Source organism: Martes martes (genome assembly GCF_963455335.1).
Source record: "Martes martes genome assembly, chromosome: 17".
Lineage (NCBI taxonomy): Eukaryota > Metazoa > Chordata > Mammalia > Carnivora > Mustelidae > Martes > Martes martes.
The window spans coordinates 40224019-40250810 of NC_137905.1; the positions used below are offsets into that span (position 1 = coordinate 40224019).

Here is a 26792-nt window from a genome sequence, read left to right on the forward strand (position 1 = left end):
TGCCTGAGTCCCCGCGTCCTCATCTGTAAGTGGAGATAACACGAGGCTAGCACGAGTTGGCCACCGGCAGATTTTTACCTATTATCATACTCGTTGATGACGGCCTGTTTTTACAGTTATCCTTTCCCTCTCGTAGTGCGGCCCTAGCCCGCCGCGCCAGCGGGGGGCGAGGAGGTGGGGCTCGAGTCGCGAAGGCTCGGCCGAGTTGTGCCCAGAGGCCCCGCGGCTCCCCACCGCCTGCGATCGTGCAATCGGACCTCTCCCGGCGCCCTGGCTGCGGCGGGAGGCGCGGCTCCGGGCTGGATTGGTGATGCCTGGGCGCCGCGCGCGCCTGCGCAGTGGGGAGGGTCGTGCGCGCGCTGGGGCGCTGCGGGGGAGCCTTCCGAGCGTGGTCGCGGCTGCTCGACCCCGGACTGCCGCACCATGGCTGAGGAGGAGCTGGAGGCGCTGAGGAAGCAGAGGCTGGCCGAACTGCAGGCGAAGCATGGGGTGAGTACGCCTGCCCCCGCCGGGCGAGTCCCCACCGGGCGCCGCCCTCGCCCGGGTGGAGGGCGCGGCCCCAGGCGGAGGCTCGGGACGCCGCGGCTGGAGCTCGCCCTGTGGGCCCAGGACCCCGCCGCTGCCCCCGAGGGGGGCTTCGGCCCCTCAGGGCACGTGGACGCTGGACGGCGAGGCCGACCGCATGCGGCCCCGGGCGGTCGGGCGCTGGGCCTCCGCGGACCGGCGTCGCTCCGGAACGGAGTGATCAGCCCCTCTGCTCTCTCGGTCCCGTTAGCTTCGGGTCTAACCGGCTCCGACTGCTTTCGGGTGTTCTGACCCAAGTAGTCGACGTTGTTCGAGAGTCTGCCGTGTGCCAAGTGCTGCGGGTACGGAGGGGAACATCCTCTCTGACGGAGGTGATGGTCCCCGGCGAGGAGCCACACACTAAACCCGAATCCCGTAAAGTGCTCAAGTTAATGACTTTACTGTGCGGGGAGGGGGACCGTCTCCCGGGAAGCGCCAAGTGAATCAGCGTCCCCAAATACCGAAATAATTTTACTATCCAGAAATTCTTCTTCTTAACGCTACGGTTTCGTAGTATAGGGACTCCCCTCCCTCATGTAAACATTCTACTAGATTGCGGTTTTAGAAGCTTATCAAAACCTTGTATAAGTTAAAACTATCCCATTGATTTCTGTGAGGCACGGCTTTTAATGATTTGGTAATAATTTGATCTCCACCACTGTAGGAGCCTTAAGTATCAGAGTGGTGCCTACTTTTTTCTTAAGTGAAATTACTCGACTAAAAGATACGGGTTTTTTTTTCCCCCCAGGATCCTGGCGATGCAGCACAACAGGAAGCAAAGCACAGGTATGGGCTGGAGCTCTGAAAATTTTTTTTTTTTTTAAGATTTTATTTATTTATTTGACAGACAGATCACAAGTAGGCATAGAGGCAGGCAGAGAGAGAAGGGAGGAAGCAGGCTCCCCGCGGAGCAGAGAGCCCGATGCGGGGCTCGATCCCAGGACGCTGGGATCATGACCTGAGCCTAAGGCAGCGGCTTTAACCCACTGAGCCACCCAGGCGCCCCTGGAGCTCTGAACTTTTTGAAGGGTGGTGTCACCAAACTGTTTGGGTTTTTTTGTTTTGTTTTGTTTTTAAGTTATTTTAATAGGCGTGTGAATTTAAAGTTTTTCCTGGCATAGAGATTTTTCTGTAAGTAATCAGGGTAGTTTTACTATTAATTTATTAAAGAAACATGCGTGGAACTCCACATACGTACCTTGTTTGCTTTTCTGCTAAACTATGGTTACCTTAAAATGAGCCTCATAATAGGACCACCTCATAGGGATGTTGTGAGTATTACACCGGGACAGTGCCTCACATTTAGTAAATGCACTATACACATCAACTGTTACGCAGTTCGTACTGATATTTTACTCCCAGGGCATGGTAGAGCACCTCATACACAGCAGGTTTATTGAATGAAGACCTTATGTATCTCATTATGCTACCTTTTCTTCTAATTGTGATTTTTAAAAATAACATACAAACTTACATAATTTAAGTGTGAGGTTCATTTGTTAACTATATTCTCATTGTTATGTAATCAATCTTTGGAACTCTTCCCTCTTGCAAAACTGAAACTGTACTTAACAATACATTTCCCCCTCTCCACATCATGCTGCCATTTAATTCATTCATTCAACAAATATATATATATTTTTTTAAGAAGTATTTATTTGAGAGAGAGAGTGCATGTGAGTGAGGGAAGGGGCAGAGGGAGAGAATCTCAGGTAGACTCCGTGGTGAACTTGGAGCCCCGCGTGGGCTCCAGATATCATGACCCTGAGATTATGACCTGAGCCAAAATCGAGAGTCGGATGCTCAGCCAACTGAGCCACCAGGGCGCCACCATTCAGCAAATATTCATTGAGCACCAGGTCTGGGTCAGGCACTGTGCGGGATCTACAGAAATAGGCAAAGCAGAGGTTCTGTCCTTACATGACTTGTTAGTGGTAGAAGATAGATGGTGCTAAGAAGAAAATAAAACTACTACATGAATTTCATTGATGCTAAGATGTACATTTTTTCCCATATTAACATAGATTAGGATGGGTCTTATAAATGATCACTCCCGTCCTGGATTCTCCAAAGATTTATTTTTTGCTTCTGCCATCACTTGGGTACATTTTGAACCTGAAATGTTTTAAAATTAAATTCTCTGCCTGAGATTCCACCCCCACCCCGCCCCAGGCAGTGTAAATTCGGATAGCAAGCCCGTAAGACTAAAGCTTGAAGTTCAAACTCTCAGAGGAACTTTTTTCTTCTTCCACTCAGGGCCAAGGCTGATTCATGCATCCTTCCTTGCCGTCCCTTTCTGTGTTGCCGGTTTATTTTTTGTTTACCTTGTACTGTGGATGTTACTCTTTGATGCCCCAGCTTTGAGTAAGGGTCTCCTGTTAGACTCATGTAGGGTGTTCTTTGCTGTTGTTCTCAAAAGACTGTGGTGCATCTTGGAACTGATGGCATCTCAGATTCAGTGAAATATAGGAGCAGTAGTTCACAGCAGGGTTGAAGTACTCAGGAGCAACAAGGAAATGGCCTGTGGAAGTGGGCTGTAAGCTCCTCCGGTGGGGTGGTTAGTATGTACAGCCAGTCCCAGCTCCCCTTCTAATTCAGCCAAAGGATCTGCTTTTATCTGAGTTGTGTATTAAGTTCCTTAAAGGACTTCATTTGTGGGCAAACTTTTTGCTACTTAAGTTTGAAACCACTGTCCTATGAACCTGAACTAGTTATAAGGATAGTTGTAGTGTTATAATTTCACTCCCTCTACCGACTCAAGAAGTGGACCTGAGAGTCTTGAAACATGGGGCTCAGGGGAGCCTGGGTGGCTCTCTTGGTTAAGTGTCCAGCTCTTGGTTTTGGCTCAGGTCATGATCTCATAGATTGTGAGATCAGGTCCCACATCAGGCTCCGCACTCAGCGGGAGTCTGAAGATTTTCTCCCTCTTCTTCTGCCCCTGCTCCCATTTGGGCACACAAGTTCATGTGTACACATTCTCTCTCTCTCACATCTTTTTAAAAAAAAAAAAAAAAAGAAACATGGGGCCTTGTTTTATCTTGGCCATGATTACCTGTGTCCCCCATAAGATGGCCTCCATAGGTCTCAGCTTCATCTCTAAAAATACCAGACAGAGGGGCACCTTGGTGGCTCAGTGGGTTAAGCCTCTACCTTCGGCTCAGGTCATGATCTCAGGGTCCTGGGATAGAGCCCTGCATTGGGCTCTCTGCTTACCAGGGAGCCTGCTTCCCACCCCACCCCCCTTCTGCCTCCCTCTCTGCCTACTTGTGATCTCTGTCAAATACACAAAATCTTTAACACATACATACATGCTTGCATGCATCCATACATACCACACAGATTAATCTTTTGGTCCTTGGATTGCTTGGATTCTCACTACAAATTCATAGAATCTCTCACACGCTGCGTACTTAATAAATGTTGGTAATGGTGGTACCTTTCAGTCTGGTACGTTTACACTCACATAAAATACAGCCAGCTTCTGAGGGCAGAGGCGGCCTCTTCTACCTGACTGTGGGTGCTGCCACCACACAGCACTGGCCATAGTGCAGTCTGTGCGCATACCAGGCCTCCATCTTGGGAAACCTATTGAGTGAGTTCCATTTTTGTATGTTCAGTAGGAATGCTGACAGCATAGTTCTAATTTTGCTGACCTCTTTTTGTTGTAGGGAAGCAGAAATGAGAAACAGTATCTTAGCCCAAGTCCTGGATCAGTCAGCCCGGGCCCGTTGTAAGCATCTTCAGTTTCCTTTAAGTTCCTTCCATAACCCTTACTTGAGTTAGTTGAGTAGGGAAAGATACATGAAATCATTGCTAATTCTGGATTAAGTATGTAACCTAAAATATAATACAGATAATATTGTAAGAAATGTGAAATTCATAAACCTAAGGAAATGCATTTAAATTACTATTAAAAATACCAGCCCAGTTCTCTCTTATGAAGGAGATGATCTCCAAGTGCACATTAGGTAAGATTTACAGGAAATAACTTGTAAATCGAGTCAGTTGCAAAATGTGGCTGGTAGTTGATGTGGGTGATGGGAACTTGGGTGGAGGTTATTGTCTCTGTTTCAGTGTATGTTCATAATTCTTCATAATACCAAAACAGTGTAGAAAAATAAAAGAAGCCAATCGGAATGAACTAGTATCTTTTGTATTATAACTTGAAGCCCAGCTTAGAAGCAGCCTTAGATGGATAATAGATGCCTACACATATATAGATGTGTACTTAGATGCATACTTAGATGCCTACACATACATAACACAGTTATGTATGTGTAGGCATCAGGCTTTGAATCCCAGGGCCCAAGTTTAATCTTGGCTCTCCCACTACCTCTGTGTGGCTTTGACTGAGGTTGGCATGGCTGAACTTGTTTCCCCTTTTTAAGCGGGGTAGTAGTACCATCTGTCTCACCTACCTTACTAGTCTCAAAAAACATGTCTGTGAAGTGCTTTGGAAATGTCAGTGCATAATTTTAAGTTCTATAAGTGCATTTAGTTTTGACTCCTCCTTTTTCTTTTTAGTAAGTAACTTAGCACTTGTAAAGCCCGAAAAAACTAAAGCAGTAGAGAATTACCTCATACAGATGGCAAGATATGGACAACTAAGTGGGAAGGTAAGCGTGGACTGCCTTGAGGCAATTTTACCTATTCTTTACCTAACTTTTATCAAAAAAATACCTTCAAAAGGTCAATTTTCAGAGAGGTTAAAGAAATTTTTGTTAAAGAAATTCTTGTTAACTGTTTCAGTAAGGCGTTTTATAGAGGAGAGAATTGTAGCATCTGCCATAAATCCTAAATAACTAATTGCCTTTCCTAAAATCCTCTGCCGCTTTCCTTTACCGACATTGCTATGGAACCTTGATGTTTGTGACCCAGTGACTCTTAGGGTCAGCATCTAATTGCTTCTACACTGGAAACAGGTTTGTCAATAATACCCATTAAATACTACCAATATAGGTAGAAGTTAAGCTTGCTTTGCAGATGAGGAGGTGCTGAAATTTTTGGTTCTTACGTGTGCTGCTGTAATGCCATTATGAGTATATACTGGTGAGCCTGACCTTCCTTCAAGATCCAGATGAGCGCCACCTGCACTTGAAACTACCTGTTGCCACCGCAGCCTGCAGGAATCAGTCCTGCCCTGAACCCTTTACTCTTAAGAGCATGCGTGGAAGAGACAACGACTGGTTCATCTTTTCTGAGTGACTTCCCTCCTGCATTTAAACTTCTCAATGGCAGAGGCAATGTGTCTCTGTCCCTGACCCTTAACACAGTGGTATAGGTGGTTGTCATTGACAGCTAGTGGTGATAAAGGTGTTCTTGAACAATGTTAACTTTGGATTTTTCTGCGAAAGCTAATTTTGATGGCTACTCCCCCCCCCCCACCCCTCAAATGAAGCTAGCAGAGCAAAATTCTTTTGGAACTACCAATAGTTAGAACCCCCCATCTTGCCTTCCCTTCCCTTCCCTTTTGACCTCTGCCTCCACATCCCAGGAAAATTAAAACCAGTATACTAATGTAAACCCTTTGTTTAAAAAAAGTACTGTTTTTCTTTCTGGTTATCCTAGGTATCTGAACAAGGTTTAATAGAAATCCTTGAAAAAGTAAGCCAACAAACAGAAAAGAAAACCACAGTTAAAGTAAGTGTCCCCACATGCTCATGGCAAAAGAAAAAGATTGCTATTTTAAGTGATAAGTGTTAAATATACATTTGTTGTAGCAAAAACGTGTTTGAGCCCATATACACTTCCATTTTGTAAGAGGTGAAAGTTTGGGGAGAAAGGTTGCACGTGCTAAGACCTAAAACACTAAGCTGTTTTAAAGATGTAGTGTCTTGCTGTAGTAGGTAGACCTTGTTCTTCTCAGAAAGTCTGAGTTATGCTTTATTAAACATGTTATGACCCTCGTTTAATTTCTCCCTCCCCCCTAGTTCAACAGAAGAAAAGTCATGGACTCTGATGAAGAGGACGATTATTGAAATTTAAGATGTTTAGAGACTGGAACTTAATGTTCTAGGACAGATAATACTGGGTAGAAGTGAAGATCGGATTGTTTACTTTGTTTATTGTCTATATGCCTTTTAAAAAAATAAACTTGTTATGCAAAATAGAACAATTTGGGCAGTTATTTTTGTACCATAGCTGAATGAACAGATCTGCATTTTGAATTTTCTTTCCTACCTAAAGTTTCGAAATGTGTAGCAGCATGAATATATCCTTTGTAACTGTGACATTAGCGTTAGGTAGGAAAGTGGCCTTTGCACAAATAGAAGCCAGCTTACTCTTCAGTAAGAAGAAAATAGCATCCAGTAACATCATGGTAGTTAAAATGCACGGATTAAGAGGAATCAACTTTAATACTTAACGTCTAATATTTCCAAGACCTAAGTTCTGAAACCAGGTAAACTATTCTTCCTGAAGATAGTACTCACATTTAATGTAAGAAAATGCCTAGCTTTGGTTTCATTTATAATCTTTTTAAAGGCATTGAAATCAAATGATCTGACAAATATCATCCCTACAAGACAGTCTGAACTAGAGTGATACTTGCATTACAGAAAATTACCACAGTAACTGGGAGATACTGGTAGTAGTACTTCAACAGTAACAAACATGTTGGTAAGAGAAGTGCCTCCTAATTAAAATCCAGCTGAGACAGTTAGCAGTTAAACATTTTGGTAGAGGGGCACCTGGGTGGCTCAGTGGGTTAAAGCCTCTGCCTTCGGCTCGGGTCATGATCCCAGGGTCCTGGGATTGAGCCCTGCATCGGGCTCTCTGCTCAGCGGGGAGCCTGCTTCCTCCTCTCTGCCTGCCTCTCTGCCTACTTATGATCTCTGTCTGTCAAATAAATAAAAAATCTTTAAAAAAAAAAAAACCATTTTGGTAGAAATATTCTGAGTTCTTCACTGATAAAGTTGCAGGTAACTTAAATGGCATCTCTTACATTGTGCTTTCCTCCCACTAGGTTTTGAAACTTCTGTGCATAAATTGACCTGTCAGGTGGGCTGTTTGGTGTAACCGCTTACAGGTTCCAGCCCCAGGAGGAAGTTCGTAACATTTTATGAGGTGAATAGGATTAGTAGCAGGAGAGTAACAGGAAAAGTGGTTTACAATCCCAGTCTCTGCTTTAGCTAGCATACTGCTGATCTATGTTTAAATTGTTTATTTGAGAGGTTACTGTTTTTGAGACTTGAAATTTGGAACTGCGGCCCAGAAAAAAAGTCAGTGTTGGAGCATCTAGCATTCCCAAATGAATGAATGAGTAGAACTGTTACCATCCAATTTTTTTTTTTTAAGGAACAGTAAAGTTTCTTTATAAGTAAACATTTAGGGAAACCTAAGTTTCCTTCAGGGATTTTAAAAAACATCCCTATAGAGGTGAACTTTGCTTTAGGTCTCATTTACATAAAAACGCTGGAGGGAGACTAAAGGATTCTCAGCAAGGTTTGTCACATGCTTCCTCCTACAGAATAACCACTGTCTGGACAGCAAATACCTATGTGAATGTGTTTAAACTGTCAAACCCTTGTCCTGTCCTCCAGAGACCCTCAAGAATGGAAAGTGGTACTCTACACACGGATAAAAGTACTGGAAGACAGAAAGGGGGTGGAGTACATTTTGGCCTAGGAAATGGAGAGTGGTTATTCTTTCTACTTTAATTGACAGTACTTTGAATTCAAACCATTCTTAAACAGAGTAGAAATTTGGGCATTACCAATTTCTGAGTTATCAAATCAAGTTTAGTTTCAAGTAGGAAAGCAAGTAGAGAAAAGCAAGTGTTCTTAAAAATAATTGAGGTAGTCACTTCAGGTGGCTTACCCTGCTGATTACCAGAGTAGCTTAAGCAGCTTCTCCCCTAAAACTGTCTCATTCAAGGTATTTATATCTCCAGAGGAAGACACACCATATTGGAAACTGCCAGTTCACATGACCCCGCCAGGCAGGCCTTGACTGCAGCTCTGATGGTGCAAGCAAATCAGCCTCCTTTTTCCTCTGAACCTGTTTCCTCATTTGACAATTCTACCAATCAGGGTGATTGTTAGAATTAAATAGGGGATACACATGAAAGTTTTCAAAATTATATTGTACCACCCAAAAAATCAGGTGACACCAATGTGCATATTTGCAACCTGGCTATGCTGATAAGTTTCTTAATTAGGGTGGCAGTGAACCAAAACAACTTGCCAGTAAGGTGGTTTTGTTTTAAAACCAGGAGAAAGGAGGAAAACTAAATCAGAACAAAGAAATTTGCAAAGCAACAGTGCTTACTTTCTGTTTGGGCTAAGACGCTGTATTACATTCATTTTTGATCTGATTTTTTTAAAGGACATTTTTATGGGCCTGAGTTATTGCACCTACTAGATTAACTCAGGCCTAAGCGGGTGAATGGATAATGGTCTGCTCAGAATGATCCAGTTTACATATCTCAGTGACCTCAGTAACTGAAAAATGTATAATCCATCCAATGGGAGAAGATCCTATACAAAGAGCACATGTTTATAGCAGACAGGCTGAGAAATACCTCTCTCTCCAGAGTAAGACATTAACTAAAAAAGTGTACCATGACACGCTCAAGAATCATAAAGTTTACTGCTTCTTTCCCATCATTTGGCACATATCCAAGGCACATTAGAACATTAGAAATCATAAATTACTTTGTAGAAAAATAATCAGCCCCTCCCTTCTATACATACACAAGTATTTCCAAGAACGTGCACAAAACCATTTCCGTATTACAAAGTTATTTGAAAATGTACTCAGGACAAACCCATGTTTGCAGCTGTAGACCAATTAGTAACATAAAAAAATAAGAGTAAAATCTATAGAAATTTATAAAAAGGAATAAATGGCAATAAATTCTAACTGAAAGTAACTGACCTGGTTTGTGCTGTAAGTTTTGAATCAGAATCAAAAGACTAAGAAAAGATGTGCCAAATCTCTCTTGTTCAGTAACCATCCGTCAGGTGTGACAACAAAGGGAGGTTTTTAACGGAAGGGGCTGTGTCTCGAGAGACACTGATACAGGTGCGTATGTGCAGTGATCAAATATCTGTACTTTGTTGGACGAAAAATTATACCCAACTTTCCCCACATACATAGTGTAGAACAGATCCTAAATGTCCTTTCAATGAAAATGAATATCACAACAGCAAGTAGGCATCTTTGGGTTCAAGTGCTGCTTTGCAAAGGAACATTTCCCAGTCCTCTTTTCCTCGTTTCCATGTGTCGCTTCTGCCTGCCTTCACGGTATCATGAAACTAACTGCTTCTCTTCAGCGGATCCCAAATGAAGGAATTCTTTCAGCCTGTGGTTTGCACATTTGTCCACATCACAGAAGTTAGCACCTTTCATCAGGAGGAGGTCACGATCTGGTCATGAAACCTCGCACGGTAGTCAGGGAGCTCCCGCTACTTCAGAAGAAACCTACACCTGCTCTTAAGGATCTGGACACGGCCGGAATCGGTGTGCACTCCTTTTCCAGAGTACGCACTAGCTTTGATGTGGAAAGAGAGGATCATTTTTTTGGTCGCATTCCTTCCCTCAGCCACAGAACAGCTAGCTGTCAGGAACTTTCTGCTTTTCTTGCAAATCCAACAAAGTACATTTCAGTTCTCAGCTGTGTTCCTGCTTGGCGCCTCCTTGCCGAGGACTCTCTTGGCAGCAACATAGTAACCGCTTATCACCGCTAAGACTGGGACGTGACCTTAGAAGTGGCTGGGTTGCCAGCAGTCCCTGGGCTCTTGGGTACGACTGTGTCCTCGACTGTGTGTCTGCGCAGCATCCGCCTGTTTGCAGGAACACTTTGTCTCGGTCCAGGCCCCTCGGGCTGATTGCCGTGCCCTCTGTCAGCACTCTCAGATCTGCTGTGGTCTGTCAGGTTGTCCTGTCTCCCTGTGACTCTTTGCCTCCCTGGCTGAAGAAACGGTACAATTCAAGCAGTTCATTTGCACTGCACTTTAAACAAGAACCACACAAGAACAGCGCTCTTGGGTGCTGCTTGTCACCCAACGTGCTTGGTACTTTCTGGGCATCGTTTCGGCTCTGACATCCCCGTGGGGACAGGATGACATGTGTGTACTCCGTGTGTCAGACACAACATCAGCGCTTTACCTGTTTGCACAATGACTCTATAACTAACAGGGGTGTACTAATTGCTGTCCCCATTTACAGCTGAGGACGCAGGATCAGCAAATGGAAGCAAGCTGCATGAAGTCCCACAGCTCACAAGGGAAAAGCGCTTGACGGAACCCAAGCAGATTTCAGAGTTTGCGGGTTTCCCATGCAGCAGCACATCTGTTAGCAAAGTCACGAAAAGTTACAGAAGAGATCGAAATGAGTCAGGTTAACAAACATCGCTTTAATTCTCTATAACAAAGATTCAGAACTTCTGTATCTTTGCTGTAAAGTCTGCTTCTCATCAAGTCATATATTGCAAGGAACAAGAGAAAAGTCACGTTTCTGAGAAGAGTCACCTAATGTTAAGACAGAACGTCAAGCAAGCATCTCTGTAACTGAGTAAGTGGTGCCGTAGGAAGAGGGCCACATGCGGAGTTGTCCATATGAGCAGCTCTAGACCACATCTGGAGAAGTTTGTTACCCTTCTATATGTAAACATGGTTTCCTCCTGACATCTGTGAGTGTCACTCGCGGAAGCTGACCATTTCACCAAGTACACGCACCATGAGCCATAGCCTCTCTCCAAGCGTACTTCCATTTCCCATTTTCCCCTCACCTTTCTCAAATAAACGAAGTCTGTACTCTTGGCTATCCCACTAACAAACTCCTCTTAATTGTTAGAAAATCTTGCAAAGGAAATCATGAAATGGGAAATGTGTTCACTGTGGATTCGTTTTGGAAAAGCCAGGCTTTAAGAAATATGATGATATGCCAGCATTGAATAACTCACCTCATGCAAAGAGTCTTCAGTAAAACTAGGGACACTCCTATCTCTTGCCATAATGTCCCTTGAAGTCCTTCCCCTGAAACCCAAAACAAAGTGAAATCAGTGTCTAAAAGTGGCGTGAAACGCTCTGGTTGGCCACGAGGTGGCAGCATTTGGTGAGTGCAGATTTTCTCTAACCCACTGAAGGGGCACACACCGGCTTAAGTTGTAAACAAAGGTAGGGTGAGAGGCAGAGAAATCAACTCAAAATTTATACTCACTTAAACTGACCACCTGAGCGGACAAAGTAAAACTGTCTTGTAAAAGGTTCATCGGGTAGATCGTACATTTTTGAGTTCCCTGTAGATTAAAAAAAAGGATAAACATCTGAAAACTTGCAAAGCAGGGTAAGAATTAGAGGTATAGCACAGATGCGACCTTTCAATTGTCTTAGCTTAACAAAATTTAGAAAAATTAAGCACTGCTATTTGCTTAAAGAAACGTATCAGTAGCTATTTATTACTGTGTGACAACCCCCACTCCCCCCCGAAAGGAAACATACATCCTTATTAATACATGGATATTCTCCAGCTACAGGCAACATCAGTGGGGCAGCCTCAGTGGAAGTGGGTTTAGTCACATTATTCCACTACAAACTAATTCTAAAAAAAAAAAAAAAAAAGAGTAGAGGAGTGCCTGGTTGGCTCAGTTGGTGGTACAGGGTGCAACTCTGGTCTTGGCCTTGTAAGTTTGAGACCCATGTTGGGTGTAGAGATTGCTTAAAAAAAAAAAAAAATCTTTGGGGCACCTGGGTGGCTCAGTGGGTTAAAGGCTCTGCCTTCAGCTCAGGTCATGATCCCGGGGTCCTGGGATCGAGCCCTGCATCGGGCTCTCTGCTCCGCAGGGAGCCTGCTTCCTCCTCTCTCTCTGCCTGCCTCTCTGCCTGCTTGTGATCTCTGTCAAATGAATAAATAAATGAAATCTTTAATAAATAAATAAATAGAGTAAGTAAGATTAAAAAAAAAATCTTAAAAAAAAAAAAAGCAGAGCATGGGCCCTATCTAGACTATAACAACTTAAAAAAAAAAAAAAAAAAAAAAGGAAAGAAAATACTCCAGCCTTATCCATGTTTGGCAACTACTGTTCTAATTACCAAAAATCTCTGTATGCCTGCAAATAAAGTAAGTAAATAAATTAAACCTTGAAAGATAGCAGGAGGCGCTGAGCCCCAGATGTCCAGGAAATGCTTAGAAAAAGGCCTGCGTCTGGGCCATGTGGCACACAAGAATCTCCCAGAGGTGGTGGCTCCTCTCCAGCTGGCAGGGAAGGCCTGAGCCGTCCAAGGTGAGGCTTGGCGTGGCCACCTTATTCCCTTAGGAAGCATCATCCCAGTCAACCAGAAAACCAGTAGCAAAACAAGCTGATGAGTGAGGCTGTAACATACATTTCTTTGGTGCCCTATCCTACCCCCAGTCGTGAGTATGATGACATTCCACACTCACAATTAAATAAGCACCAGTGACGACTGGTGACTGGTGACTGAATTTCCAAACATAGCCACATTGAAAATTACAGAGAGAATGTAAATTCTTACATTTCTTCCTGATCTTAACAGTCACATACTCCTTGTGGTCTGCTTCGCCAACATCATCTACTGAGGCCATGCAGTTCGGTACTACCTGAAGTAATTCCATTATTTTTGAATTCTACAATTGGAAAGGGAAAAGGTTAACAGCTGATCTTTAATTCTTAGCAGGTTACAGCCTGTTTTTAATCTGTCAATAGTGGTGCAGCTGGGCAGAGAAGCTAAGCAGACAGGTATAGACAAAGCTGACGCCAGAGAGCCTCGTGGTGAGAGCAGGCCTGCCCTTGGAGCCTGGCTCAGCCTCTACTAGGGAACCCAGGCCAGGTACTTAGCTGCCCTGTGCGATGGGGCTGAGAACGGCATCTCTCACTCCAGAGTTATCCCGGGTTTTTCGCCAGCCCAGCACATGGTAAATACTTGATAAAAAACACTCATCCTTACCATCATTTGAGGAAGTGCTCACGGAAGGTTTAAAATACTTTGATTCTGCTAGGAAATGTCACTGAAAATTAACGTGATAAGCCTATGAGTACGCTGGGTTTATGGTGACTTTTACATGACACCATGTCATTTAACAGCCTACCAGCTGTCCACCCGGAGTCGAAAACAGAAAGACTCTACGTGAAAATGGTGACAGTAGAGGGCTTGCTTCTCCCAGGAGAGGAGGCCTTCTCCTCACCAGTACCCTGTGCAAATACCCATAGCTCGGGAAGGAGGGCTGACCTGCTCATCACAATTCCCCTTACAGGGAGAATAACTCTGGGAGACTTAGAACCACAACTGAATGAACATTCTCTATTGTGCTAAGACCCCAGGTGCAGTCCCAGCCCAGGGAGCGTGAGCCCCGGACCAGCCATCTGGTGTCCCGGGACCAGAGCAGGGCTCCTACACCTGCAGTGGCCGGGGGAGCACCTCCACTTAGCCCTTCAAAAGTGAGCCCTGAAAGACCGAGTCCTGGCTCCCTGAGCAGGCCACCTCTGACCCGGAGACGAAGGACTGGATATTCAACCCACCGCACACTCCTGGCACACGGACTTAGCCCAGCATCCCCATTCAAAGGACGGCTCCTGCTGTTTCAGATGTGGTTTAACCACAGGGAAGCCCGAGTGAGCCGCACAGGCGCTCCCACTCACCTGTTCAGCACAATCCATGGCGGTGCACTGCCTCTTGTTCAAGACCTGCACTGATGCCCCGTGAAGCAGAAGCAGCTCCACCACGAAGACGTGCTTCTCTATCACAGCTTCGTGCAGTGCTGTGTTACCCTTATTGTTAGAGACGTTAATGGAGGCCCCGTGCTAGAAGGAGGAACAGTGCAATCAAAAGGAATGCCAGAGGGGTCCTGGGTGGCTCAGTCGGTTAAGCATCCAACTCTTGATTTCGGCTCAGGTCATGGTTTCAGGGTCGTGAGATCGAGCCCCATGTCAGGCTTCGCGCTGGGTATGGAGTCTGCTTGAGATTCTCTCTTTCTCCTTCTGCCCCTCCCCCCACCCCCAGCTCCCATGCGCTGCTTCTCTTTCTCTCTCTTTAAAAAAAAAAAAAGGGAATGCCAGGAAATGAAGCACCCACAACCGACAAGTACCGGCAGCTCCAGGGCTGGGAGGCCCTTACCTGTAACAGCAGTGCCGCGACTTCGTGGTGGCCACTGGAACAAGCGTAAATGAGGGGTGTGTTTCCACTTATATCCTTTTTATTGGGTTTTGCGTTACAATCCAATAGATACCTCACCACCTATCCCAGAGAAGACAAAATTCCAGCCTTAATTAAATCTGTGGGGCACCTGGGTGGCTCAGTTGGTTAAGCAACTGCCTTCAACTAGGGTCATGATCCCAGAGTCCCAGGATCGAGGCCCGCATCGGGCTCCCGGCTCCATGGGGAGTCTGCTTCTCCCCTCTCATGCTCTCTCTCACTGTCTCGCTCTCAAATAAATAAATAAAAACCTTTTTAAAAAATTAAATCTGTGAAAAAATCCTCTAACAGGATATCCTTCTGACTTGTGTCTAAGTTCATTTAGAAGGTTCTTTGGACACATGTCTGACTCTCGGGAGAAAGCCGACCACCTGAAGTGGGGTGCAACAGACACCTGCTGACGTCCTCCTCCACCAGGCAATGTGGGAGGCGGTATTTTTTTTTTTTTTTCTTTCCATTTCGTCCTTAGACCTGCCCTAGGGAGGACTGGAATTATCACTCCAGTTCTGTAGACTGGGATACTGGCAATTGAAGTGCAATGTTAGGTGTCACAAGAGAGATGAAAGACCTGATTTGGTTCCTGTCTTTTATTTTTTATTTTTGTTTTTTTTAAGTAAACTCTACACCCCATGTGGAGTTTGAACTCATGACCCTGAGATCAGGAGTCACACACTCTACCAACTAAGCCAGCCAGGCACCCCTGGCTCCTGCCTTTAAAAGCTTAGAGTAGAGCTATAAGGGAAAATTTGTTTTAAAGAGGCAATTGCTTTAAGGAGGCAATTTTCAGAAAGAAATATAGGACTTTGAAAAAGTCAATCATTTCACAATTCTCTTGTTAGGGCCAATTTAATGTTAAAACCTGTTTAACTATTAGGGCCTGCTTAGCCAGAGCAACTCCATATTGCCTAGGTAGCCATATTGTTGTTTACATCCACGGACTTCATTCCAGGAATAAACGCCCCAGTAGTTCCTGGTATGGTTCCAGGTATCGATTCCGGGAGTAAACGCCTTAACAATAGAAGCCACATACCTTGGGTCTGCAGTTATGCCCTATAAAACCAGCCTGTGAGATCGGGAGGGGGTCGCTCTCTTTGGAGGGGGCCCTGGCCGGTCAGTCTGACTTCTAATGCTTGGCATAGAATAAGGCTTTGCCTAACTTTCACTCTGTCTCAGTCTCGTTCCTTTGATAACGGACCCCAATGCTCTCCTGTACCTCCACCTTAGGGTCGTTCACTACAAAGTACTAAACTGAGGTGCCTGGGTTGCACAGTCAGCTAAGCATCTGCCTTCAGCTCAGGTCAGGTCATGATCCCAAGGTCCTGGGATCGCACCCCGTGTTGGCTTCCTGGTCAGCGAGGAGTCTGCTTCTCCCTCTGCCCCTCCCCCTGCTTGTGCTTTCTTTCTCTCTCTCTCTCAAATAAATAAATATAATCTTTTAAAAAAAATAATAAAGTCCTAAACTGTCTGACAAAGACCAAGAACTGTGGGGATGAAAGGTGCCAAGCTGAAGGCAGAGCCCTCAATGACCAATACCCAAGCACCAAAGACCACTCCTGCTGGGGTCAGAATCAGGATAGGGCCTCTGTGCCACTGAGAGATGCTTGGCAGTGGAGTGGGGGGTGGGGATGAGCAGGGAGGGGAAGGGGAAGGGGGAAGGCCCACCCCCAGAACCACAAGAGTTCTGCATTCTCTTGCTGAGCAGTCCTGCCCTGGGCAGCGCAGAATCTTGGGGCTGGGAGGAAGGACATGTGTCTGTGCTCTGGGCCCGCCCCCAAACTTGCCTCTCTGCAGCATTCCCAGCACGGACAGCTCCAACCAAGAACAAGCATTCATGCCCTCTGCCCAGGAGAAAGACCCTGTACCTGGAAGTGGCCCTTCTGGCAGGCCAGGTGGAGCGGGACAGCTTGGTTCGCATTTCTGGCCCCCACACTGGCACCATGTTTCAACAGGAGGGGGACGAGCTCCGCCCGCCCATGCAGAGCTGCAACATGCAGTGGGGAGGAGCCGTCCTGGTTGGTCACATTCACACCAAGTCCACTGGCAGGGATCTTTGCCAGCTTCTAGCAAATGCAGATGGAGAGAGAAAAACGTCATTAGTATTTAAGAAACTGAGCTAAAGGAATCGAAGACATCCACGCCCACCCCCCCTCCAAGAGCCCCTTTGCACAATTTGGGATCACAGCGGGATCCAGAATCAGGATACACACAGGTGAATTCCTACAACTTTAGAAAGGTAAGCCGTACCAAAGGATTATTTCCGTATTTAAGAGAGCAGGTCCCCCGAAATGAGACCCTCTTTATGCCAAGGTGATTCAATGAGAAACAGAAAGTCTGTTCCACAAATGGCGTCTCAACAACAGGTTATCCACACATGGAAAAACTGTACATCAATCCTTAGCTCACCACATACAAAATTGAAAATGCACCATAAACCTAAACGTAAGAGCTACGACTACAAACTTCCTGAAGCGAGTACACAAAACGTCCCAGCAAAACTGCGATAAGCAAAGATTTCTTAGATAAGATACAAAAAGCAAAAACTATAAAGGAGGGGTGCCTGGGTGGCTCAGTGGGTTAAAGCCTCTGCCTTCGGCTCAGGTCATGATCCCAGGGTCCTGGGATTGAGCCCCGCATCAAATAAATAAATAAAATCTTAAAAAAAAAAAAAAAGCAAAGGCTCTAAGATTTTATTCAATAAATCTAGTAGTTATTTTAATGTGTAATCCAGTTTCTTGTTACAACTAATGAACTGTGAGGTGGGGAACGACAGAGTCTAGGACAATGGCAAGAAGCACAGTGACAGGGAGGCACAGTAACTGCCTCTGGCCACACAGAGTCACAGACCGGGCCTGAAGTACAGTCACTGCACATCGTATCCTTCCGAACATCATCTGCCTTTTTAATCCCTATGCTTTTTATAGCAGTCTACACGGGGGAAATCATTCTTTGGGCTGTCCCCATCCAGCAGCATTGGGACAGAACAGAAGAACCTAATGTACAAATGACCCTGGAGCGAGCTAAAAAGCTACATGTGAATGAAAGTTTCACTCATTTCATTATTATTGGGTTAGAATAACCCATGGTGAAGCTTTTTAAAATAAGTCCAGATTATCTTGTAATACAAAGGAAAACACTACTCTATCTGTTTTGCAGAGTCTAATTTTCTCAGTATGCGACATACATCTCGAGTTAGATAGCTAGCACACAAGCACATGCTCTATACACAATACCATCTACGACTTCTCCAAAAAAAGTGAAACACTTAAGTATATACTTAAGAGAACATAGGCAGGATCTATATGCCAAAAATCACAGAATGATGAAGAAATCAAAGGGGGCCAGAATATATTTGGAGATATACCATGTTCATGAAGTCAGCACAGTAAAGATGTCATTTCTCCCCAACTTAATCTACAGGTTTTGTTTTTTTGTTTTAAGATTTTATTTTTTTGTCAGAGAGAGCAGAAGTAGGCAGAGTGGCAGGCAGAGGCAGAGAGAGAAGCAGGCTCCCTGCTGAGCAAGGAGCCCGATGTAGGACTCAATCCCAGGACCCCGGGATCAAGACCTGAGCCAAAGGCAGACAATTAACTGACTGAGCCACACAGACGTCCCTAATCTACAATTTTTAATGCAATTCCTACCAAAATCCTAGTAAGATTTTTGGTAGACATAAACAAACCCACAGGCCTTAGAGTAGCTATAATGATCCTGGCAAAGAGGAGCAAGTTATGAAAGAATGACTCTACCCGATACGATATAATGATCCTGGCAAAGAGGAGCAAGTTATGAAAGAATGACTCTACCCGATACGATATTCTAGCTACAGTAACAAGACAGTGTGAAACTGGTGGAAAGACAGACACACAGATTAGTGGAATGGAACACAGACCCTGCAGAGAGACCCACACTGTATATTATCAACGAAGGTGGGACAACAAGTCAACGGAGGAAGGATGGTATTTTCAACAAGTGATGAAAACAGGAGTCCTCCACAAGCAAAAAAATGAACCTCAACCTCAATCTCACACCTTGTACAAAAATTAACTCGGGGTTTAGGGGGCAGCAGGGGGGCAGATGGGTGTGGGAAAAGGCAACGTGAGTAGTTCTCCCCGTGATGAGGGAGCTTGTTGGTACCTTCAATGTGGTGGTAGATGCACAAAGCTACGTGTGTGATAAAAGTGAACACACATGCATACACATGCATGCATACTGGGCACAGGTAAAATCAAAGAACTGTGGATAAGATGTGTGGACTGTTCCTGTGTCAATATCCTGGATAAGAAACAGTCCTATGGCTTTGCAAGCTATTACCACTGGGGGAGACTGGGTAAAGGACACAGGGGATCCTCTGTATTTGGAGGGAGGGTCCTCCTGCAAAAGGTGGACTAACTTAAGCAAAGACTGTGGGCAATGGATCTCGAATGCAGCTTCCTCAGGGGACTGGCAGCCATGTAGACAGACACCCTCAGCCATGGACTCTTGCCTTGTGACTCAGGGGCCCGCAGAGCAGCTGAAACACTGAGCACGTGGTGCATGTCTCTGCTCCCTGACCTGCCCATTCAGAAAGCAAGCCGCCCAAGTCAGATCCACACTCGTGTTAGCCTCCCTCCTCCCTGAGCTGAACAACTAAACCTCACCACATCTCAGGGGATGCCAGCTAACAGCCACTCAGTAACCAGCTGGCTGAGAAGCAGACAACTTCTCTCAGGGAAGAAGAAGAATTTGCCTCCCCATCCCCACCCCCAGCCACACCAATGGAGGCAAAGCCAAACCTTTTGAGCTGGAGCACATTTCGGGCACTGGCACAGGGGGTGACAAAATTCAATACTGCCTATGCTGACAGCACCCTCCAGCTCATCCAGGTCCTCCTCGGTCCACTCCAGAAGGTAACGCACCTGGTGTTGGGCAGGAAGGAGAAATGGGAGCTTAAAACTCATCCTTAGCTCCTTTACAAACTACAGTATCTCTCCTTCCCTCCCTCCCCTACACACACAACACACACACCCGCTCCCAGACCAGGGCCTACACTTCCTCAACCACCAGTGATTTTAGTCCTTTTACTGGTGATGCAGAGAACTTTAGCTGCCATTTCTACAGCTTGTGGTACAGACTCCACCTTTTTTTTTTTTTTTTTAAGAGTTATTTCTTTTAGAGAGTGAGCAAGCACAAATGGGAGGGACAGAGGGAGAAGGAGAAAGAATCCGAAAGACTCCGAGCTGAGCGCAGAGCCTGACATGGGGCTCGATCCCAGGACCCTGAGATCACAACCTGAGCTGAAATCAAGAGTCAGACGCTTAACCGACTGTGCCACCCGGGCACCCCAGAGATTCCTTTTTTTGTTTGTTCGGTTTTTTTTAAAAGATTTTATTTATTTATTTGACAGAGATCACAAGTAGGCAGAGAGGCAGGCAGAGAGAGAGGAGAAAGCAGGCTCTCCACGGAGCAGAGAGCCAGATGCGGGGCTCGATCCCAGGACCCTGGGATCATGACCTGAGCCGAAGGCAGAGACCTTAACCCACTGAGCCACCCAGGCGCCCCCCAGAGATTCCTTTATCTTAAAAGAGAATAGCGTGGTGCTGCTTTCACTCCCCAGTCCTGGAGCATTTCGCAAGCACCCTGGCTTGTAGTATCTAATTGTACTCTTTCAACAACCACTCGTCCTGGGGTGCCTGGGTGGCTCAGTGGGTTAAGCCTCTGCCTTCGGCTCAGGTCATGATCTCAGGGTCCTGGAATCGAGCCCCGCATCGGGCTCTCTGCTCAGTGGGGAGCCTGCTTCCCCCTCTCTCTCTCTGCCTGCCTCTCTGCCTACTTGTGATCTTTGTCAAATAAATAAAATAAATAAAGTCTTTTAAAAAAAAAAAACCACTCGTTCCTTCTAACCTGGGAGGAAACTCACTCTGAGAGGGAATCTCCAAAGCCACACAACTAGGAAGTGGTGGTCAGAACCTACACTCAGGCTCCCTGACGCCGCTCCAGCATCCCCTCCATGCACTAGCCACACGCTAGCCATACACAAACACGCTGAAGACCATCAGAAAAAGGTCAAATCTATGTTGCAGTAGAAACTAGTCTCTTGGATATTAAATTTGAAAACCAGAAACAATATGAATACATTTCTAGGCCTGGTTCTGAGCACTGAGGAAGTCAGCACGTGCATGTGGGGAATGACAAGGCGTTCAAGAGGACCGCCTTCAACCCCAAAGTCTCTCCTCCAGATCCCTTCCACATCCTGACAGCAGACACCCCTGAGCATGGAAATCCCAAAGGCCTTGACCCAAGAGCCTCAGCTAACAGGCTAGCTGGGACAGACAAGGGGAGGGAACAAGAACGGGGGGAGCAGGGGCAGGTGCCTCAGACAGGGGTTGGAGGCTGTCACGTGGGTAGATCAGTTTGGATGGGGACCCCTGGGCACCAGGCGGTCTGCCTCTGCTCACCCCCTTCACGAATGGCTTCAGCCCCCTCATCCACCCACAGAAGGAGGAGGAGTGGGTATTCATGACGCAGGGACAGTCATAATCGCTTCTCCACAGACTACGCCACTGGTTCACACCAGGGCTCCAAGGGGCCTAAGGAAGTCCTACTCTGCTTCCTCCAAAGAATGCTGAGTTCTCCTGGGACTGGTCTCATGAGAAGACACATATAGGTATAGACATCCTTGTCCTGCTCCCCAGAGGGACCACGTGTCAGTCTGGTGCACTGATAAAAGCGAATACACTGGAAACTACAGTCAGATCCGAACAACCCCAAGGTGGTCATAATCTGACTCTAGTAACTTCTGTGCTCCACCTCAAACCGGATCGTCCGCAAAAGGCCCTCCTGAAGCATACAGCAGCATCAACTCCCTCGTTAGATGATTTATTCTGAGCTCCTCATAGTAATCTATGTTACTGCTCCTTTTAAAGCGGAAAACACAACAAGCTCCCTTCAGGAAGCCAAAGGCAAGCCAGGGAAACCATCCATGGAATCTAGGGAAGGCTGCCTCTGCTCTCCATGACCTGACCAGATGTTCCCTGGCATCTGCAGGGAGGGCTGGGGCAGACACCGGCCCCCCCAGCCAGGCCTTCTCCTCCCCAAGCCAACAGCCAGCACCACCTATCGGGACACCCTGCCTGGGACACCTGGGACACCTTGGACTCCCATGCCTCAGACCCCAGCCTCCTGCCCAGGTCCCACCATTTCCACGGGGCCACAGCGGGGCCTCTGGGCTCTGGCACTACCCACTCCACCAGCCACCCCTCCTCTCTACCCACCCTGCCTGAGCACCCTGCTCCCAGCTAGCGGGCCGGGACCGGAGCCCACACTCTGTGCTCCCACACGTGGTGGGCTGGCCAACACCTCAGCAGCCTCCTGGAACCCGGACGTCTGAAAGGCTTTCTGTGCAGCTTTGTGACCACCTGCTTCCTTAAGTGACAGGAAAACACGAACACCTATGTGACCCCATAGTCATTAAATACAGCCCTGGTGTGTGAAAGGGAACAGGACGTAGCTCCTGACTGAACCAGAGACCAGAAACAGGCTCAGCTCTTCTCACTACAGCAAGCTTTTTCAGACATGCTGCTAAAAACTCACCATTTCTAGATCTCCATCAGCAACTGCTCTTAAAAGTTTTTCTACCTTAAGTAAAGGAAAAAGAATGTTAGGAAATGATTTCAAAAATAAAGTAGTAATAGAAAACCCAGAAGCTCTCATTTGTCTCTTGGTCTGTGGAGTTTTAACACCTCATTCAGCATCTTGCAAGCACATCCCTGAGACTGTCCGGCTGGGCCGTCCAGCAGGGCGCCTGCGCATACCGAACCCAGCTCCCCCTGACGCCTGGGGAGTGACCTGGTGACGTGGCCAAGGAAGATGCCGGTCACTGCGAATGAAGCACAAGCCTACAGGGTCATGTGTACTCAGCCCTCATCATCTGACAGCTAAGAGCACACCAGGAACCATTCCAGGGCTCTCTTAGACCCTGGAACGAGTCTCCTGGCTTTGTCTCCTGTGCTGTCGCATCAAGCTAAGCTCTTCAGGCCCTCCAAGTGCAGGTCACAGCTCGAGGGTGGCAGGGACGAACGCCCTACACAGAGGCAGTGAGGCTCCCCGTGCACAGGGGAACAGGCAGAGGAGTGTGGCCTCCCCACAGGGTGGTCTGCTCTGTGGGCTGACGCTGAACGAGCTCACAGACAGATTAAATGGAGAAGAAGAAAAAAAAACAAGCTATAAACTGCTTTTCACAGAACACAACGTGTTGGCAAGACGTCAGGATGACCATCATTCAGGTTGACAGGGATGCTTACGCAGTGGGACGTAAGGGCCGAGAACTGAGTTTGTAAAATGAGTGTAGATCTGTAGACCCACAGGTGACTTTCCTTAGACTTCTTCTAGAAGACAACCCCCCTCCCTCTGTCTCACACACATACACTATCCCCAAAGCAAAGAGCTGCTTCAAGAGCCGCACATGCAAGAAGCAGGGTGTTCTCCTGGCTGCAAGAAGCAGGAGTTCTCCTGGCTGGGCTCCCCTCCAGGCCGCGCCACACACACTGGCCCAGTAATGGCAGTGGAGGTCCACTGGGCAGCCCTCATCATGCATGGCTCTTTAACCAGTCGCCTCGACACAGGGCTGCCCTCGCATCCGCCCTCCCGTCTGGGATCCTCACCTCTCTGTAGTCCTTCTTGGGCTCCTCCTGTCTGGAGCTCACCAACGCAGAGGAGAAGCTGGAGGTGGAGGAGGCCTGGCTGATGGAGTCCACAGGGTGCTGAGGGGGCTGCACGGGGACCTGCAGCCACAGGGCCCCGACAGGAGAAGGGCCTCGTGAGGGCCAGAGAGCAGGCCGCGGTCTCCGAGGGGGCCCCCAAGCCCAGCCCCGCTCACTCACCTCTGAAGACTTCCTCCTTCTTTCCAAGGGCAGATGATGTGCTTCCATTATTGACAGAATCTAGGAGGAGAAGGGGACATGAAAAATACTGAGAAAGGTTGCCAGAGTAGTGTCACCCATTCGTCTAGCTGCCTGCCCATCTCTCCGAAGGTCACGCAGCCCCACCACACCCCTGGAAAGACAGAGAAACCAACTCCCGAGTGGAAGGGAGCTCCTACAGGACCACACCGAGCAGGCGGGGGCTTCCTGCAGCCACTCCACAGGCCCCGCTTTCCAACAGGAGCTGGGGCTTCCCGCGATAGGCTCAGAGGACGAGGGAAGCCCAGGTGCAGAAGGGGTCCCCAGACAGTGTGACCTTCCCACTGGCAGCCCAGGGTCTTGAGCAGGAACAGCTCAGAGCTGGGCCAAGAAGGCGGTCTGCTCTCTGCTCTGCCTGTCTCCCTTTGGAAGGAGCCTCTGGGAGAAGCCACCACGGCAGAGGTGGACACCTCAGGCCAAGCGTGACACCACCCCGGCCCGTCAGCTCCAGCTGCTCCGAAGCCGAGACCCCACAAGGGCCTGGGGAACGGGGCGGGGGCCCACCCGGGGGGAGCAGCAGGGCGTCACACCTTGACTGACGGCCACTGTGGACCTCGTGCTGTGTTCAGAGGACACACACAACATAGTACTACTGCTCATGACAGAAAGAGGGCGGGAGGAAACACCTGGACGTGACGGGCGCATCCACGGCTCGGTCACAGAGTGGGTGTCACAGGCATGTACTCGTCCCCAAGCTCCCTGAGTCACACACATTAAATAAGTTCGGCTTTTTGTGCGTCCATCATATCTCAATTAAAAGACAAAAACTGTGCTCCTCGAAAGAGATGTCAACACCCGGAGAGAAGCCCGTGGAACAGAGCTGGGAGCTCTAAGAGCGGCCAGTAAAACGTCACGAGGCGGACGGCAGAGCCTGCGCGAAGGGAAAGGGCCGGAGGCCGGCATCAAGATGGGATCGCTCGTGTGGGACACACAACCACCACACGTGGGACATGGTCTGATGGCCTCGGGCTGGCCACACTTCTCCGGGGACGTCCCCTGGGCCGGAGTGGCTGCGGGAGGCGAGGCCCAGAGAACCGGCCTCTGCACGCGATCCCCCCCGCCCCGCTCCCCACCCGCTAATGAGCGGAGCACTTTCACCACACGCTGCCAGACCCTGACGTGGCTCCAGAAATCAACAACAGGAAAGGACTGATTCATTATGAGAAACCGTACCCAACGACGATCAGAACTGGCCGGAAGAGAAGGCACTTCGGAGAGGAGGACAGAGTAACGGGAAGAGAGACTGATGCTTCCACGCCGCAGGCCCTGTCCCCGCTTCTCTCCACCAGAGCCTCCGCCCCATGTCCTCTCCCCCGCCACGCCACCTGCTCTGAAACCAACCGCACTTAGGGGCCAGGGCCAACCCTGCTGGGAGCAGCTCTTGGAACAAGACTGAGAAAAACGGCTGGTAAAGCTGGAGATGATATAAATAAGTAAAAACCCATGGACGACCAGGTCCCAACGGCAGCAAGAAGAGCGCAGGCCCAGTTCGGGCCTCAGGCACTAATGCACCGTTTGCCAGCACGGCCAAGACCCAGTCTTTGGACGTTGATTTTTTTTTTTTTAAGTGATACTGATGCTCTGAGATGAAAACAAAACTACCTTTGAGTTTAGTGCACACTTGAGTGGTGTTTCTTTCAGCCTGTTCTGGATCTCCGTGGATGCTCCGTTTTGTAACAGCGTCTCTATGATGCCTTGGTAGCCCCAGCGTGCAGCTATGTGTAGTGGGGTGTCCCCTTTCTCGTTACCGATGTCTAGTCTGCACGCCTGCACGTCGTAGTAGACCAAGGCCTTCACACACTGCAAAGAAAATGGGAAATACCACCCATAAGTCGCATGCCATGCCGCAGGCAATGTCTGTGGACCCCACAGCCTCGGTCTGCACCCCACTTCCATCCAGGCTCCCCTCACCAAGCAAACATGCAGAAATGAGAGAGACAGACCTCAAGGTTACCTCCTCAGGACACATCACTTTTTTGCAAACTGTCAATCAGTAAAAAAAGGCTGAATAAATTGTGATATATCCAAGTGCAAAAGGGAATGACCACAACATGTCAGCGGAGACCACTGTCCCCTGCAAGGCCCACTTGCAAGGCTGGCTCCTGACTTGCAATGTTCGTCAGGAGCTTGGATTTGCAGAATGGCTCGCTGTGTCTAAATTGTCCAACAACATGGTTTAGGCTGAACACCTGCTTTCCTTCTAGGAGTCTGGAAGTTTGGCGTGAGGTAGGCCCGGGCGTTATTTATGTGACCAGCTTCCACTAAAATCCTGGGCCCTGAGTCCCTACGGAGCTTTCCTGGTTGCCAACCCGTGATATTTGCTGTTATAACTCACTGCTGGACAAACCGAGAATATCCTGTATGTCCCCCTGGGGAGTGGACACTTGGAAGCTTGCATCTGGCTTCCTCTGGACTTCGTCTGTGCACCTTTTCCCTTTGGTGACTGTGCTATGGGTCCTTTGGCTATTGTCCATCAGAGCCGTGGGACTACATGCTGAGTCCTATCAGTCGTCCCCCGCAAAGCACTGAACCAAGGGGTGGTCTTAGGGACACGGATGCAACACACACAACAGATCACTGTGTAGTGACGAAAGGACGGGCTGGGGCTACGTTTACTGACCTCTAGGATTTCCATAATGTACCATCAAGGAAGAAAGTGGCTTTATAAAGATGGGGAGGGTACGATTTCATTTTTCCACATCCACCCCTAACCCGGCCTCAGGCTTGGGTATGTGTAAACCCACCCCAGTGTTACCACACAGAGAAGATGGGAGAGGGAGCGGTCAGGACAAAATCTCACACACACACACACACACACACACACACACACAGTCGGCTGTTAAGGGGAAACAGAAATGATGCAATCGTCACTATTACTATAAAAATATAAAAAGTAAAAACTGAAGGTGAACAAAGGTAAGAACCAGATGGCAGCAGGGAATGAATGAAAATGATTTTAATTTCAGGGTACGCTAACGGGCAATTCATGTTTGGATTTCTGTTATTTCAGCGGAGCAGCTGTAGTAAATTTAAGGCTTTTTTAATTAAAAAGAAATTACACGCCAAATGTTCCAGTAACGATCAACATGAAGCACGACATTCAGCCAACCAGACGTTCGCGTCTCCCGGCAAGCGAGGA

The 26792-nt window shown here is 47.5% G+C and overlaps 2 protein-coding genes across 5 annotated transcripts in view; one reads left to right on the forward strand and one right to left on the reverse strand.

Moving 5' to 3' along the window:
* The first annotated feature begins 329 nt into the window (after positions 1 to 329).
* Positions 330 to 6673, forward strand: PDCD5 (programmed cell death 5). The gene is made up of 6 exons (XM_080829662.1): positions 330 to 489; positions 1313 to 1350; positions 4233 to 4294; positions 5089 to 5180; positions 6133 to 6204; positions 6495 to 6673. The coding sequence occupies exons 1-6, from the start codon at positions 424 to 426 to the stop codon at positions 6540 to 6542; spliced, it is 378 nt and encodes a 125-aa protein (XP_080685788.1). The 5' UTR covers positions 330 to 423; the 3' UTR covers positions 6543 to 6673.
* Positions 6674 to 9136: 2463 nt separating this feature from the next.
* The window catches only part of ANKRD27 (ankyrin repeat domain 27), a 49041-nt gene continuing 31385 nt past the window's right edge, over positions 9137 to 26792 (reverse strand). Inside the window, exons 18-29 of one of the 4 annotated variants that reach the window (XM_080829663.1) lie at positions 25256 to 25453; positions 23576 to 23635; positions 23357 to 23476; positions 22287 to 22331; positions 19490 to 19612; positions 16580 to 16777; positions 14640 to 14759; positions 14165 to 14326; positions 13041 to 13152; positions 11728 to 11806; positions 11471 to 11543; positions 9137 to 10477 (exon numbers count right to left, since the gene is read on the reverse strand). In XM_080829663.1, the coding sequence (XP_080685789.1) occupies positions 10250 to 10477; positions 11471 to 11543; positions 11728 to 11806; positions 13041 to 13152; positions 14165 to 14326; positions 14640 to 14759; positions 16580 to 16777; positions 19490 to 19612; positions 22287 to 22331; positions 23357 to 23476; positions 23576 to 23635; positions 25256 to 25453 (1518 nt within the window). In that variant the 3' untranslated portion in view covers positions 9137 to 10249. Of the gene's footprint in view, positions 10858 to 11470; positions 11544 to 11727; positions 11807 to 13040; positions 13153 to 14164; positions 14327 to 14639; positions 14760 to 16579; positions 16778 to 19489; positions 19613 to 22286; positions 22332 to 23356; positions 23477 to 23575; positions 23636 to 25255; positions 25454 to 26792 lie in introns of those variants that run through there. The other 3 variants (XM_080829665.1, XM_080829664.1, XR_013968368.1) reach the window with 3 other exon arrangements.

Bases quoted from the DNA above. Each gene is read 5' to 3' on its own strand.
- PDCD5 (XM_080829662.1), top strand. From the start codon at position 424: ATGGCTGAGGAGGAGCTGGAGGCGCTGAGGAAGCAGAGGCTGGCCGAA. The intron at 490-1,312 runs GTGAGTACGCCT...TTTTCCCCCCAG, and splicing joins AACTGCAGGCGAAGCATGGG to GATCCTGGCGATGCAGCACA. The intron at 4,295-5,088 runs GTAAGCATCTTC...TTTTCTTTTTAG, and splicing joins TCAGTCAGCCCGGGCCCGTT to TAAGTAACTTAGCACTTGTA.